At 39.1% G+C, this 17,256-nt stretch overlaps 1 protein-coding gene across 2 annotated transcripts in view; it reads left to right on the top strand.

The window, feature by feature from the left end:
• The window catches only part of tyw5 (tRNA-yW synthesizing protein 5), a 63,597-nt gene that overhangs the window by 41,834 nt on the left and 4,507 nt on the right, over positions 1 to 17,256 (top strand). The window contains exons 5-7 of one of the 2 annotated variants that reach the window (XM_043692957.1): positions 1,057 to 1,194; positions 6,061 to 6,148; positions 15,333 to 15,449. In XM_043692957.1, the coding sequence (XP_043548892.1) occupies positions 1,057 to 1,194; positions 6,061 to 6,148; positions 15,333 to 15,449 (343 nt within the window). The remainder of the gene's footprint in view (positions 1 to 1,056; positions 1,195 to 6,060; positions 6,149 to 15,332; positions 15,450 to 17,256) is intronic. The other variant, XM_043692958.1, reaches the window with a different exon arrangement.

Raw genomic sequence — 17,256 nt, 5'->3', positions numbered from 1 at the left:
CAAAGGCCTGTATCTTCATGCATTTTACTGAAAGTTTGTGTTTAATGGATTAGTGGATTTGGTGTTGAGGAACCCTGAATAGTTTTAAATCTGTGGCCATAAGAATCCTTAATCCAGCTCTGGTGAAGATCACTGTAATATGTAAATTTGTTATTTAAGTCGAAATAGTAAAGTAAAATTTACAAAAATTGGGTGAAGAGAAATCACAATAAGCAATGTTACCTTGTGAATATTTGATAGCTTGGGTCAGATTTCCCTCTCCAACATTAGTTTCAGTTCAAGCACTGTCTTGATTTTAAAATTCTCATCCTTGTTCTCAAATCCCTTCAGGCCTCACTCCTCCCTATCTCAGTTGAGTCCTCCAGCTCTGAAATAACTGAGCTCCCTTAATTCATGCTCCTTGTGTGACTTCAATTTTAGATGATCCACCACTGGTAATTGCAGGTGCTGAGGCCCGCAGCTCTGGAATTCCCTTTGTCTACCTGCCCAACTACCTATATCTTCCTTGAAGACATACTCTAAAATCTACCTCTTTAACCAAGCATTTGATTATCTGCTTTTAAGATGCCCTTATAACGCTTGGTGACTCCTTTGTTTATCATGCTCCTGTGAAGCTTTTTGGGGCATTTCATTGCATCGAAGGCACTATACAAGTACTAGTTGTTTTATTACATGTATTAAACTTTGTGCTTAATCAATCTTCCTAATATTTTAACAAAGGGATCAAAGGTTAATATAAATTGTTTCCATTTAAAAGGGGTGTGAATCTAGTCAAAATAAATGGATTAATGTTGCTGTCAAAGTAACGGAATAATTTATTGAGTGTTAATCAGATAACTGTCAGATAATTTTCAGGTTTGATACAGTTAATTGATTGTTAATCCTAAATGCAACCACTACACCTGCAAGTTTGGAATGGCTTAATAATGACACTTGTACAAATTATCAGATTCCAATGCAATATCATTTCTTAACGTAGCCATTTTATACAAAGTTATTTCTATTAGTTTGTAGATCAGAGAAGACCTGACAACATATTTGTTGATTTAAAAACAGGATGTAGCAGATATCAGAAAACAATTCCCACCTCTAGCTGAGGACATCAACATCCCAGAGTTTTTTGAGAAGGATCAGTTTTTCTCCAGTGTTTTTCGCATCAGCTCACCAGGCCTGCAGCTGTGGACTCATTATGATGTATGTAGCATGACCAATGTACATAACATTACTAATAGTATAGTGTATTTAGTATAGTAGTGTATAGCAGTAGATATTCATTTGAAGGAGCATGTGTTAATATGGTGATTCTGTTAATTTGTATGTATTGTATGGATATATTAAACATTTCCCAGGATAAGGCTTCTTTCCAGTTTGAAGCCATGTGGTTAGCCAGCCAAACAATACTCACATCAGCCTTCTCCACTTCTATATGATATAAATGTTCAATTTAATCTTAAATTACATGTTATCTCACCTGCTTTAATATCTGACTGTTAGATATGCAAGATAGCTTAACATCACCTCAGATAAAGACAGAACTTTTATTTCCATCATAACCTTATGTTTTGGAAGTCACAAAGCACTTCACAATCAAAGTACTTTTGTAATGTAGATAAAATATAGAGAAAAGCAAGAACCAGCTTGCACATAGCAATGAAAAAGATTTCCACAGTAGTTCTCGAGCTGGAGCCACAGTTCCCTGGAGGCTCTCAGACTTTTCAGGGTTCCATGAAATAAACAAATGAGCAGATGTTGACATCACATAGTGTTGGAATGAAGATCATATCAGTTATTTGCAGCATGTTCACAAATTGGTGGGCTATTGTTAATATATATGAATCAGCTAGTAATTGATCCAAGCCAAAAAACTACTGAATTACCAAATTTGGTTTTAGTGTTATTTAATTGAGTAGCAGAAAGATGGTCTGAATACCAGGAGAACTGACTTCCACTTTATCCACAGTCCATTTACATTTATGTTAAAAGAATGCTGAGGCTGTAATTTAATGTCTCATTCAACAGATGGCAGCAACAACAAACCCTCAGTATTCACCAAATCAGTATTCACATAAGTCCACACTAGAATCATAGAATCCCTACAAGTGACTTAATCCATTGAGTTCACACCAACCCTCCAAAGAGTATCCCACCCAGATCCAAGCCCCTACCCTATCCTGTAACCCTGCATATCCCATGGCTAATCGCCTAACCTGCACATCTTTGGACTATGGGAGGAAACTGGAGCACCTGAAGGAAACCCATGCAGACATGGGGAGAATGTGCAAACTTTACACAGACACTCACCAGAAGACGTAATTGAACCCAGTTCCCTGGCGCTGTGAAGCAGCAGTGAACCGCTGTGCCACCCACTAAGTGCTCCAGTCTCAGGAAATGGGACTTTCAGCCTTCCAACTGAAGAAGAATGCAGCCACCTTGAAGCCGATCCTTTAACGTGTTAATATTTACAAGTAGATGTAATGTACAGTAAAAGAAACAAAAAAACTGTTGACTGTCAGTGGATGCAGGTAAGATGTTAACCTGGTTGGAAGTCCAGAACCTGATGAGATAGTTTCAAAATAAGGGGAAGCCACTTCAGACCAGACCAAGAGAATTTTTTTTACTCCAAGGGTAGGGAATTCATGGAATTCTGTATCCCAGAATTAAAGAAGCATAGAATAAGTTAATTAAGAAAACCTTTTGTGATCTCATAAAATGAGGCATTATTTTGAAATTCCCAATAAAGTAAAAGGGATGTAGATTGCAATCCCAGGTGGTTGTAGAAGCTCAGTCATTAAATATTTTTGAAGTAGAACATAACAGATTTCTAAATACCAATGACTAAAAGGGTCTCGGGGATAGTGCGGGGAAAAGGCATTGAATTGGTTAATCAGTTACAATTGGATTGAATGGCAGTGTGAATGGCTTACTCCTGTTCCTACGTAATTGTGCTGGGTCTTTGATCAAAGTGAGATGAAGGTGAAATGCTTTGACAACTGCAAATTTTGTGTCCTGTTTCTGAGAGAAATTTTAAAATGTATAAAGTATTTGACATCCCTAAGAAGACCCAGTACAGTAGTTTTGTCGTAACTGTGGATTCCCACATAGCCAGTGTTCTAAATAAGCTGAATCAATAACTGTAGGTCAAAAAGAACATCAATCAGTGCCGTTTTTCTTCTGAACTTACAACCTGGAGAATAGGTCAGACTGATCCAAAAAATGACTGTTTACCTTGAAGCAGGCCAGGGTTTTGCTGGCTTAAGTAATTGTTATTGGCAGCTGAGAGTGAAAGTGGCTTCTACTCAGTCTCAAATGCCACATCTCCTCTGTGTGTTTGCACAGTACGGTAGTCCCAGCCTTCTAACAGAATTTTATAAAATAAACTGCATGTGACAAAGATAAAAGAGTCCAAGCAGTTTACCTTGAAAGTACTTTCCCGTACAACCTTACTCTCTATTAATGGGTACTCATTACCGGATATTATTGTTTGTGGTTACATATCAAATTCCATGTTTTATGATGCTGTTAAAAGTAGGAAACCAGTAATAGGAAATGAATGAGTCATGGTGCCCTTTCTCGAGGGTCTATCATATTCAGCTGACCACGTCATATAGCTGTAAAGCTCCCTTGGGCAAATTAACAGGTTTAACACTCATCATGCTTTATATTATTAAAGAGGCATAGAATAAATTAAATTAAACAACCTTTATAATGTCATAAAATGAGGCTTTTTAACTTTGAAATTGCAAACAAGATAAAAGGGACATAGATTTCAGATATAAGAATTGCAGTGATCAAAGAAAAATGTTGACTTTGATTCAGAGGTTGTGTTTCTGGCTGTTGGCTATAAAACACTGTGCAGTTATTAATACTATTCCAGGGACACAAAGTTCATGCATTAAATAATGTATAAGTTTGTGTATAAAATAAGTAATTCAGTAGGACCGGCTTTTGTTTATGAAAAAGGACGGTCTGGAACTGTTGAAAACTCAAGTAATTCCCACATATTTCCGGTTACTGCTACAACCAGAAACATTTGGACATAATATGAGTTGCCAATAGTTTCACGTAGTCCTCGGCTGTGCTAATGGGAGACAGCCCCAAGCAGCAATGTCTGGACAAAGCTACAAGCTGGGGTACTTTCATAAAACAGCATTAGTTCCACTGAATGCTAATTTAGTACTAGAATCTAATATATGACTACATAATAATGCAGCAACATCAGTGTGAGTCGAATTCAGATTATCCAAAATTCCAGTTGTATTGAAGTTGTCAACCATTCCACCAGCAGAATAGAAAATTCCGTAGGATGCTGTCCATGATAAACTTAAGTTCTGGACTGGTAACTCTGGATTAGCTGAACTCTTTCGTATGATCATGCCAGACAATCAGATCTGAGTTAAGTAACACAGGACCGTGAAATCACAGAGCTCTTGGAATACTGCCATATATTAAGAGCTCCCTGTGAAAGAATGTCCAAAGCCTGCAGGCACGGTTATTTGCTGTTCTTGTTTGGGACTTTTTGACATGAAACATGTTTATTAAGAAGTCAGGTTACATAGATGCCCTTTCATTCCCTTCATAGCTAAACTTGTGTTTTTACACATATTTAAAATTAGAATTATGAAGATGAATATTTGTTGAATCCCCAGCAATTTGACTCATCACAATTTCTCAGTAATGATTTTGTTAGAATGTCAGATGTCTCTTACCTGAAGTCAACAGCATGGTCAAGTTATCAATGGTGGTATGGTCTGACTGGCATCAAGAAACAGGTGCTCCCAGTTTCTGCACAAGGTTAAGGAGAAAACATTTAGTGTGTATTTTAAGAAGGGTAACCAAGTTTTTATTCCTGAGCGAGAGGAAAGAGGTACAGCAGACCAATTTGATGGAATAGCAATGGTTTTCCAGAATGTAACAAACCCAGTCTTACTGAGAGATGCACCAACCTGCAGATTTTTGAGGACAGTACTTAAATAAGTTAGAATCTAGACGTTTCTCATTTGTGTAGGGCTGGTAATCTTCAGAAATCCAATTAAAATGTAACAGACGAATATTTGGAATAGAAGATCAATTGAAGTTCCTACTCCTGCAATAAAAGTATAAACATGCGGAGACTTGAACAAGTCTTGGCTGTAATGGTCCTGTATTCAAATAATTTGCCTGTATGTGCTGTATGAACACTCACATTCCGGTGAAATTCTGTTAAATTTCCGGCAACAAATTGCTACATTTCAGCCAATACTTTATGAAGAAGGGAAGAAAACTAGCCAAAATAGGGAAAGAATTAGCAGAGCAGTATTTAGATATTGTCATGTATAAACAGTATAGTGTTATTTTCAGTTTAGATAATTTGTTGTTTGTAATTTTGGTACTTGAGTTCCTAACTAGTTTTATTGTGAATTCATTTGTTTGAAGAATAGTTGTGCAGCTGTATTAACTATCATTAATTCTTTTTTCTAGTATTGCACCAGGCCGCTTGTTGGGCAGTGGTGGTGTCCCTACCTCTGAGCTTGGAGACCCGAGTTCAAGTCCCACCTGTTCTAAAAGTGGGTCCTAACATCTCTGAATAGGTTGATTTAAAATGTCTCCAGCTCCATTTGGTGGCTGACCTCCTCCCCTCCAGCCTCAGGTTTTACTCATCCCCTTGTTAAATATAAGATATATCTACCCGCAGTTCTAGCTCTCTTCCCAAAAACCCTGCATGTTTAATTATTCATTCTCTGCCTATTTCTTTAACGAGGACTGCTGTTTGAAAATTTCCAGTAGTGGCATCACTGGGAGCAACTTCTCATTTCTGATGTATCAGCTGCAATGGCTGCATATTGTCTTCATTTCTCACCAGATGATTGGGTGATCGTAGTATCCTAGTTTGTTAGAGAATGGCTTTTTTGTTCCATTTTAAAAGCAAGAAAAATCACTGCAAAATGCAGTCTCCCAGGTAATGTGAAAATCTTTCTGCATGAATACTAAATGTACGCTATATCTAGAAATTCAATGGACAGAATCTTCTTGAATCTGCAGTTTCAATGAAATAAATGTATCTAAAATAATTATCTGCCGTAGGTTATGGATAACTTTTTGATCCAAGTAATCGGCAGGAAGCGAGTGATCCTCTTCAGTCCTCAGGATGCACCTTATCTGTATCTAACAGGTAAGATATGTAGTAAAATTTTAAAAGGAATACAGGCCTACAATTTAATTCTCCATTTGGGAGAATTCCTGGCATTATGAACCCAACCTTGAAAAATGGCAGCCAGATGTCAGATTTTCAGTCAGAGGGTAAAGTTTGAATTAGAAGTCAGGGTAGGCAACCCCAAAAGAACTGAGGACTGCCAGGTATGTAAGTGGGATGGGTAGAAAGCCTGCCTTAGCACTTGACATTGTGCCCAAAGATGAAAACGAAACAATATAAAGCATGAAATATCTCTCTAACTCTCATCCCTAATTCTCCCTCACAGCTCATGCACAGCTCTGTCCCTCATACCCTCCATGTCAAGCCAAACCCCCAAATTAGTTTCAGGTCATAGTAACCTATGCTGTCTATCATCTTTTGCCCTTACACATACCATGCCAACTCACCTAGTACTCATCATGTTATGGATCAGGTTAGACTGGTCCCATGGTGAAAATGCTAAATTGGAGGAGAGCGAATTGCAACAGTAATAGACATGAACTAAAGGAATTAGACTGGATGTGGCTGTTTGAAGGTAAATCCACATCTGACATGTGGGCATCATTTAAAGGCCAGTTGACCAGAGTTCAGGACCAGCATGTTCCTGTGAGGATGAAAAATAAAGATGGCAAATTTCAGGAACCTTAGATGACAAAAAATATTGGAAGTTTAGTGAAAAAGAAAACAAGCATATTTAAGGTTTCGCAAACTAAAATCAAATAAGGCCGATATAGAATATAAAGAAAGCAGAAAACCTTAAAGAAGGAATTAGGAGGGCTAAGAGGGGCCACTAAATGTTTTTGGCAAGTAGGATTATGGAGAATGCCAAGGCATTTAAATGTATACTAGGAGCAAAAGGGTAGCTGCGGAAATGGTAGGACCACTCCAGGACAAAAGAGGAAATTTATATATGGAACTGGAGGAAGTGGGAGAAGGACATGGATAACGGTAAATTTAGGGAGGGGTATATTAATATTCTAGGGCATCTTGATATTAAGAAGGAGAGAGGTTGAGTGTCTCAAAAAACATTAAGGTGGACAAGTCTCCAGGACCGGATGGGATCTCTCTGCTAAGATTTTGAGAAGATTTGTGGCTCAGGTTGAGGTTCTAGATGTAGGTTTGCCGCTGAGCTGGAAGGTTCATTTCCAGACATTCCGTCACCCTACCAGGTAACATCTTCAGTGGGCCTCAGGAGAAGCAGTGTATATGATTCCTGCTTTCTATTTATATGTCTGGATTTCTTTGGGTTGGTGATGTCATTTCCTGTTCTTTTTCTCAGAGGGTGGTAGATGGGGTCTAACTCGATTTGTTTATTGATAGAGATAAATAAAGCCCTTTGACAAAAAACAGTGTATTCAAATGCACAATCTTTTATTACAGGCATTGAAATTCAAGCACCACATCAACAAGTGTATTATCACTTGTGCCTGTCAGTGAAACTGAGAAATTGCAGGTAGTCTACTGTGATAAACGATGGTTATGAAGTCAGTGAAGCAGCAGTAATCCAATAAGGAAGGCTTCCAGCTTATGTCAGAGTGAATTAACAAGCAACTGTTTTATTTAACATTTCAGTGTTTTCTTTGGAATTTTAAAGAATAGACTTCTCATAACTTTATAGTTCCTTCTCACAGCTCTTCCTGACAGTTTTTACGGCCCCCTTAGACTCACCCTCTTGAAACTTTTGACAATAACCTTTCACACATCCCTTTGTCAGGTGCTTCAGACATTTAGACAGGTTTGTTGACCATTCCAATGACTTTATGCACAGTTTATGTACATTTATGTGTATTTTAAACAATTCCAAAGGGCATTAGCTTGACCCCAAAGGCCACCAAAGAGCATTATTTTCTCTTTTCTTCCCCTCACCTCCACTCCAGCTCGCAAAAGTATCCAGATCCACAGCCAAATAAATGCTAAAGTTCAGAACTACCATTGCAGAGTTTATTCAGCATTTCATACACCTGGGCTACCGTAATCCTGCTTCCATGAAAATAGCTGACGATGTAAATTGTCCACTGGCTCTGTGAATTAGGCATGCACACATCCAAACAGACCCCCACAAGAATACAGAGGACCATGTTCAGGATGGGAGCTATGACTTCTAGCTCATCCATGATGATAAACCAGACCCAACCTCTTTTCTCAGATCCTATAGTGGCTGTTAAAAACTCATTTGAAGATAAATATCATCAAACCTAATTGACATATCTTGCCAGAACTAGAAAGTGTAATGATTGTAGCTGATGCTGTAAGGGATGATTAGTTCCATCGGCTTAACGTAAATGATTTTTGAATATTCATTTAAAGGTTGAACACCAGTTATAAAAACAAAGTGTTTTTCAAGTGTTTTAAGCTCACTGTTAACCCATTAGCTCTCCTCATTCCTTTTTTTAAATTGATCTAATTATAACTGCTGTGCAATTACTGCCAGTAATTGATGATGATCAATATAAGGTTGTATTCTTATGTAATCGGAATCTACTAAGAGGAGCTTTTCCTCATAAATATATAGTTATGTCATTACATTTTTAAAATTCATTCATGGGAAGAGGGTGTCGCTGGCTAGGCCAACATTTATTACCCATCCCTAATTGCCCAAAGGGCAGTGAAGAGTCAACCACATTGCTGTGGGCCTGGGATCACGTGTAGGCCAGACCAGGTAAGAATGGCAGTTTCCTTCCCCAAAGGACATTAGTGAACCAGATGGGTTTGTTCCTGACAGTTGACAATGGATTCATGGTCATCATTAAACTCTTAATTCCAGATATTTATTGAATTCAAATTCCACCATCTGCTATGGCTGGATTCAAACCCAGGCCCTCTGAACCTTTCCTGGGTCTCTGGATTAACAGTCCAGTGATAATGCCACTTGGCCGTTGCCTCTCTGATGAAGGAAATTTGAATGAAGAACTAGTCCTGGTAAAATATTTACCCTAAGTGGATTTTGTTTGGGGACCTAGTTCACCCGGTAGCCCTAAAAGATACATTTTTATATACTGTGTGAAGGTAGGACCTACGCTCTGCAGTTCTTAATGCATTGTTTCAGGGTTTTTTTTCTCTGTTCACTCCCTCCAAATCTAACTTGTTTAGCTAATTTTGTTCAAGATTTATGTCCAAATCATGTTTGGATATCAAGAATACTGTAGAGAGTCCTATAGAGGATGGCATCTCTTTTTTTTTCCCCAAAAATATTTTGAATTCAAAATGTATTGTGTTAATTTTGGGGAATTATTTCTTCTAAAACTTCTTTGCTGAATCTCTCATCCACAAAGATCTTTGCCAGGACATCAGTTATTTACTTCTTTTGTATTAATGACTTGGATAACACACTAACACATCACAGCATGAGTAAATTATGTGAATGGGAGCATAAAATGACAGAGGAACGTTGATGCGTTGAAAGAGTGAGCAAGCTATTGCAAGTGGATTTCAGCACAGGTATAGGTGAGGTAATCTATTTTGCACTAGAGAAGATAGATTGAAGTGCCTTTAAATGGTGAAAAGCTTGGAACGGTGGCAGTTCAAAACAATTTAGGAATCCGTATTCACAGATCATTAATATGTTGCATTTAGGGAGTCTGAAAAGTCTGCTGTGTTGGGCTCTGTGCCATACCCCAGGCAAGGGCTCCTACCCCTCCCCCATTTGCCACCCCTGAGGAAACTTTTCAGTATAAAGCAGGCAGAGCACCGAGAACCTTTTCAAATTTGGATTTGGAGGTTCTGGAGTCGAAATGAAAACGGCTATAGGAGAGGGAGGTAGGAGAGTGCAACAGGCAGAGCACTCCCCTGTTGTGTTGGACACACCCACAGCCGCTGCTTTGACTCCTGTGGCGGCGACTTTAAGCTTGGTGGAGCAGCAGCACCTACTCACCAAGTTTGCAAAAGTCAGTGAAAACAAAATGGAAACAGCGCTAGAATTAATTACTGCCATGCTGACAAAGCATGAGCAGGAGATTCGGGCATTGGATCAACGCATGGAAACGGTTGAGCAAAGGACCCCGGCCTCAGAGACCCCAACGGAGAACTCTGAGGGGCGGGCCCAAACCTTGAAAGGCCAAGTTCGGGATTTGCTGGAACAGGTCGACGACCTTGAAATCTAGGTTGGAGGAAAAAACGTGTGTCATGGACTGAGAGGAAGGCCCGAACCTGGCTGAGTTCCTTGAGAAATTGCTCCTGGAGTTGCTGTGGATGGAGATCGAGTCGGGCCGGGCGACTGTGGAGCGGGTCCACCAGATCACAATGCGCAAGTCTGAGTCGGATCAACACTTCTGCCCAGTCCTGGTGCAACTACAGCACTATAAAGAAAAGCAGTTAATAATAGAAACATCCAGAAAACTGGGAAGAGATCCACAGGCTCTGGTATACAAAGGTTCGAGGATAATGTTTTTTCAAGACTTTACTGGGGCCATAATTAAGAAGAGGAAGACTTTTGATGATGTTAAGAAAAAATTAAGAGACTTAAATATGCTGTAATCTCTGAGGTACCGGCAGTACTACGTTTTAATGTGGGGGATCTGTCTAACTTCGACTTGATGGAGAAAGCAAAAGAATTTCTGAACTCGCTGAAATAATAGACTTGGACAAAGGGGGAAAGAGGAAAAGGTGTGTGTGGACAATGGAATAATTTTTTTTTAATCTTCTCTTTATTTGTTCTTTTCCTTTTCGTGATCTTGAGCCTTATAGGCTTGGTATTGCTTTGGTGTAAAATGGTTTTTTTTCCATTGGCTGGATTTGGGGACGAGGTCTTAACTGGAAGGTGCCAGGGCAGCTCTAAGTTTGGGAGTTAATGCCCTCTATGGGCGAGGGAGGAGATCTCTGGAGATTTATGGTTTTTGTGTTTATTTGTTCAAGTTAGGAATAGTGGTTAGTTTCTTAGTTTTAGTAATGTTTGTCGGAGTCGTTCTTAGATTTCATAAAGTGTGTTTTTTTCCCCACTCGCTGCACATTGAATGGGCTTCTTCCTCTCGGGGAACCGCGGGCTAGCGATCTTACAGGTTGTGCACCTGGAAAATAAAGGGGAACCATTCCCCCATTAAATGGAAAAAGGTGCTCTCAAATCTTAAGAAAGAATGGATTGACATCGCTATGTTACAAGAGACATATTTAACTGATAGGGAACGTCTGAAATTACAGCAGAGGGGATACGATAGGGTATTCTCCTCCTCCTCCAACTCCAAAAGCAGAGGAGTGACTATACTGGTATGAAAGAACCTCCCATTTCAGGTGATAGATCAAATCAAAGATGATTATGGACAGTTCATCATTCTCACGGCTCTGGTACACGGAGAAGAGTATGGCATCCTGAACGTTTACTGCCCACAGGTGCATCTTCTCAAATTTTAGTTGATGCAGTCTCTAAATGAATGGCTGTTGAGATGCATCGTACGGTTATAGGAGGAGATTTTAATCATCGCATGGACCCCGGGGTAGACAGGACGCCAAGGGGTCTGTCAAGTACACCTCTGCAGTCTAGACATCTAGTGGACTTCTGCAAGGAGTTGGGGCTACTGGATGTGTGGAGGTGTCTCCACTCTAATGGGAGGAATTTACCTGTTACTCCAAGCGGCCAAGTGGGTGGCAGTGCTGGAGAGACCACAAGGCAGTGGTTGTTATGAATGGTGTCAAATCAAGCAATTTCAGTGTGGGGAGAGGCAGCCACCAGGGATGTCTTTTCTAGCCGCTGCTGTTTACCTTGGTAACTGATACATTGGCGGAGGCCATCCGGAAGGATCCTGAAATAGTGGCACCATCGGCGAGAATTGAGGAACACAACATTACTCTTTATGTGGATGATGTCCTTCTGTTTCTGGCTAACTCTGGAAAAGTCCATACCCCAGCTAATACAAAAAAATTAAATTATTCATCAGTTTTCAGGATACAGGATAAATTTTGCGAAGTCAGAAGTCATGCCCGTGGGGGGAATTGGTGGAAATAACAAAACTGGAGGATGGAATGCAGTTTCCTTTCAGGTGGTCACTGAAAGATTTTCTCTATCTGGAAACTTTTATTACCCCTACCTTCCATCAGCTGTACAGAGTTAACTTTGTACAATTGTTTGAGAGAATAAAGCAGGACTTGCAGTGTTGGGAGGGGCAACCCATATCATGGTTAGGCCGTATAGTCTTGATTGAAATGAATGTTCTTCCTCGGTTATTATATCCTATGAGGATGCTCCTGTTTGTTGTTACCCAGGCGGATGCTGCAGAGTTTTACCGGCTGGCATGGAACATTTATTTGGTGCCCTAGGTGCCCCTAATTAAACTTACCAAGCTGCAACTTCCACAAGATATGGGGGAGTTGAACCTCCCAGATCTGAAGAGATAACAAATAGGTGCCCTGCTGTCATATGTGGGTGACTGGATGCATAAGGACTCGAGGTCGAAATGGCTTGATGCTGCGGCCTCTCAGGCAAGATGTCCCTCACCAACTTACTGTATATGGACAAGATGAGATCTGTGGCTGAGCACAGTGAGAGTCCAATTATCTTAAATACAGTGAAAGCATGGAGGATAATGTGGCAGGGTGAGGGCAATTTGCTAAAGACTTTGCCATTCACCTCATTAGTGGGAGCCCCAGGATTTAAACTGGTGTCAATGGACTTTGGCTTCAGAGCATGGGACGGTAAGGGAATCTCCTGTTTGGGAGATTTATTCAAGGGAGAGGTCTTGATGTCTTTCAACCAATTAAGTCAGAAATATGCGATTCCTAATAAAGACCTTTTCTGATACTTCCTGTTTAGGGATTATATGTAGAAGAAGACCATGCTCTTGGCTCAGCCCTACAAGTCGAATATAGAGAGAACAGTGCTCCGATGTGGGGGCGCTCTCTCGATTAGTAATATATATCATCTGCAGAGATGAAATGCCTTAGGGGATATGGAGAGACTCCATGGGATCTGGAATTAGGGGAAGAAATCTCATCGGAAACATGGGAGGATATATGGGAGAATGTAAAGAAAATTTCAATATGCAATGAAACACAAGCTATGCAATTGAAGATCCTTCACAGGGCCCATATAGCACCAGAGAGGTCAGCAAAGTTTCTCTGTAATGTCCCAAATGTAAAATCAGCATAGGCACCCTCACATATATTGCTTTTGGTCCTGCTACAAGATTCGCAAATAATGGGGGTGCCATGGTGAATGAGCCGGAGAAGATCCTGGGAATTGAAGTTAAGGAGGATCCAGTATCCCTTCTTTTGGGATTGCTGAATCTGCCCTCTCTAGGTGAGCAGGGGAAGAGATTATTTAACATTCTTAAACACTGCGCAAGGAAGAGCATCCTAATGAACTGGATATCAGAAGAATCTCCAGGTCTTGCGGGGTGGTGCAGACTTGTCATGTAGCACGACCCCCAACATTATCTGACAAGTATGGTGCGCCACAGACCAGAGCGATTTTATAAGACATGGCAGCCCTTTCTAAATTACATAGACATGGACCTATCAGCGGTACTGATTAGGGCCTTTACATAGTCGTGAGGGCCATATATGGTGGACCAAGGACTCCGGGGGAGGAGGCCTAGTAAATACAGGTATAATAACTGTTACTCATTTTGAAGAAATGAGTAAAGCAAGTGAATGAATAGCAAAAGAAAGGGAATAAGGACATGGAGCTTTGGTGGAGGTGCGGCAAGTGGAGTAATGTAGTGTAACATAATGTGGTTTAATTTTATTGGATTGTAATTTAATTTAATACTATTTCATTTAATTTGAGTTAATTTTAACTTGCATTAACTTTAGTAAATATGAGACGATTGTATATTGAAGAGTAGTAGGTAGTTTATTGTTAACATTAATATAATGTAATGTATTATTTCTACTCTTCTGTATTTTTGTACTTCTATAACTTGTTTTTTGTGAAAGAGTAAAACATTTTCAATAAATAAATATAGAAAAACGTAGCAGATACAAATCTGAAATCATGAAGGCTAATGGAACATCACACTTTATAATTAGACTTCAGCTAGGTATAGAATATAAAAGGTGATGTTTTGTTGCAACTACATAAAGCACCAGGAGAACTGTGCACAACTGATTTAGCATCACATCTTTGAAACAACGTGTTGGCCTTTGAAGTGTAATTGGGATTCATCAACATGTTATCAGAGCTTCAAGGCTAGATTATAAGAAGACATTGCCTCAGCTGTACTTGCATACATGAGAATATTATACAGTTGAGGAATGATTTGATTTTGGGTTCTCGGATTGTGAAAGAAAATTATAGAGTAAATAGAGAAACTTTTATTTTTCCCCAGTGGTGGGGGGAGTATTTCAGTCAATGGGACCTTAAAATCCAAGACGGGCCATTTGGGAGTGAATTTAAGAAATACTTAATCACATGAAGAGTCATAAATTTTGTGCTCTTTCCCACAAAATACATTTGATGTTGGCTCAATATGCATTTGAAATACAAGATCGATGGCATTTTGCTTGGCAAGAGAATGAAAGAATATGGAGCAAAGGCCAACAGATATGTGGAGTTAAGAGACAGACGTAGTGAAACAGGCATGAGCAGGAGAATGACCAAGTTCGTTTGGTCATTTTTTTTTAGTTAGTGTTGCATGGTTTTCACATGGATTTTTAAAAAAAATATTAGAATCAACAAAATGTATTAGCAGTAACACTTGGCAATTGTGATAAAAATTGTTGCACAACTTTATCAGGGTTTTGTCCCTTTAACTCAGTGGAAGCATTTTGAAGAAATGAGTATAGCAAGTGAATGAATAGCAAAAGAAAGGGAATAAGGACATTTACTGTGTTGTGAATACATTTCTTACAAGTATTGAACATTAGAGTCAATCAGATCATTATTAAAGCACAAGAAAAGACAATAACAGTCCCAGCAATCTAAAAAATCATAAATGTAATCTGGTAAACACCATAGACAAAAAATGTTTCCCTCCTTAAGGATTACCTAACGCACATTCATTTGCACAAGTTGTTGTTTTCGCAAGTGATATGTGATGTACCGATAATGACATCTTTAAGGTTCTGATATTGTTTCCTGTTTCAGTGGTAAAATGTAGAATCTCTGAGATCGAAATCAATCCATATGTGGACTGACATTTTAAAATGTTAAAAATTCCTCAAAATAATTGATTTTGAAACTGTTATTGCTAAATAATATACTGTCATCTTCACTTCTTTTCCTAACTTTGCACAGGAGATAAATCTGAGGTCTTAGACGTGGAGAATCCAGATCTAAGAAAATATCCACAATTTGCAAAAGCTCAGTGCTATGAATGTCAGTTAGATCCAGGAGATGTGCTTTTCATTCCAGGTATTGTCAAAATCAACTTTTATCCTTTTATCATATTAACTGCAGATGAAAGGAAGCATTATGCTACTGTTAAATTTGACTAAATAATGAATGTGTCACTCTTGTCTCTGAGTCAAAAGATCATGGGTTCAGCTCATTCCAGAGGCTTGAGCACCTAGGATTACACTTGAATGCAGCATACATTCAAATGATTGAGGAGCTGTCAGAACTGCTGTCATTCAGGTCCGATATTAAGCTGAGATCACATCTGCCCCATAATTAGATGTAAAGAAACCTATGGCAATACTCAAAACATGCTAATTATCATGCCCACTAATTATTCCTAATTAATACAAATAAACATAAATTATCCAATCATGTCTTGCTGTGTAAAAATTAGCAGTGACATCTTCCTACACTGCAGCATGACAACACTTCAAATAGCATCCATCTTGTTTGTAATTGTTTTGTATATGTTTCTCAAAATTAGGTCACATGATGCAGTTCGGTCCAAACTCTGAACAGTTTCACAGACACCGGGTGGATAATTTCAGATCCTTTGGCAACCATTTCATTTAAACATTGGGCACATTCTTCTGTTAGCTAAATAGGTCAATCTTGTTTTTAACAAATGAATTTTTACATACTGCATTTTCCTTTTTGCAAAAGTCTGGTAGCCTTTATATTGCTTTATCCCCTATCAAATAAAAGAACCTATTTTCTCAGTTCTGTATGAAGGCATTTGTCTCCCCTTTATCCAATATAACGTTGACCAGCAAGTAACTGGCCCATTCAGAGGTTCTGAACCAAACTCTTGAATTAAGAAATAACAATTCTGAAGAAGAGTCATATCAGACTCAAAATATTATCTCTCAACAGAAAACGCACAAATACAAGATTATAGGGAACTTTTTATTTTACGTTATAGTGTGTGCTACATTAGAAAAGTACTGCAGTGCACTATTACACTGTGCTGGGCAATGTAAGGGTTAACTTATCTTCACAGGACTAATTCCAATGCTACATCACTGCATTAAAATCCCACTAACATTACAACATAGCACTGAAGTAATGACATTTAAAAGTGTCATATTGTCTCACACTTACCTTTCAAAATGTTGCTGATTCCACAGCAGGCTTACATTTTCTTTATGAACTCTCAAACCTGATGTCCTTTTAATGGGTTTTAAAACCCCACCCCACCATTCAAAAATTTCCAAGACAAAATCTGATTTTCATCACCATTTAAAATGGGGATCCCAAATTCATTGGTGTGTTTTGGATCCTCGTCAGTTCTCAATGTGGAAAAGACTGGTGAGAAATGGTGCAAGTCAAAGAATGAAGACATTCCTTGAAATTTCTCTATTTAAAACACTGAAACACACCTCCACACCTCAACAAAAATTGGATTCCAGAAATTGGAACAGACCTGTGTGTATTCTAGTTTAATTTGTGGAAACATTTCACGTGCAGGAGTCGGGCTCTTGTGGTGCAGCAGTAGTCTCCCTACCTCTGAGGCAGGAGGGCCAGATTCAAGTCGCATTTGCTCCAAAGCTTGAGTCGCACAGATGTACAGGATGGAAACAGATGCTTCAGTCCAACTCGTCCATGCCGACCAGATGTCCTATATAAATCTAGTCCCATTTGCCAGCATTTGGCCAATCTCCCTCTAAACCCTTCCTATTAATGTACTATTCAATTTCCTTTTAAATATAATCGTACTCATTCCGTACACACACCACCCTCTGCATGAAAAAGTTGCCCCTTAGGTCTCTTTTATATCTTTCCCCTCTCACCCTAAACCTATGCCCTCTAGTTCTGGACTTCC

This window comes from Chiloscyllium plagiosum, chromosome 7 (assembly GCF_004010195.1).
Source record: "Chiloscyllium plagiosum isolate BGI_BamShark_2017 chromosome 7, ASM401019v2, whole genome shotgun sequence".
NCBI classification, from domain to species: Eukaryota; Metazoa; Chordata; class Chondrichthyes; order Orectolobiformes; family Hemiscylliidae; genus Chiloscyllium; species Chiloscyllium plagiosum.
Note: the sequence above shows the minus strand (reverse complement) of the source record. Positions and strands in the feature narration are given on the sequence as shown.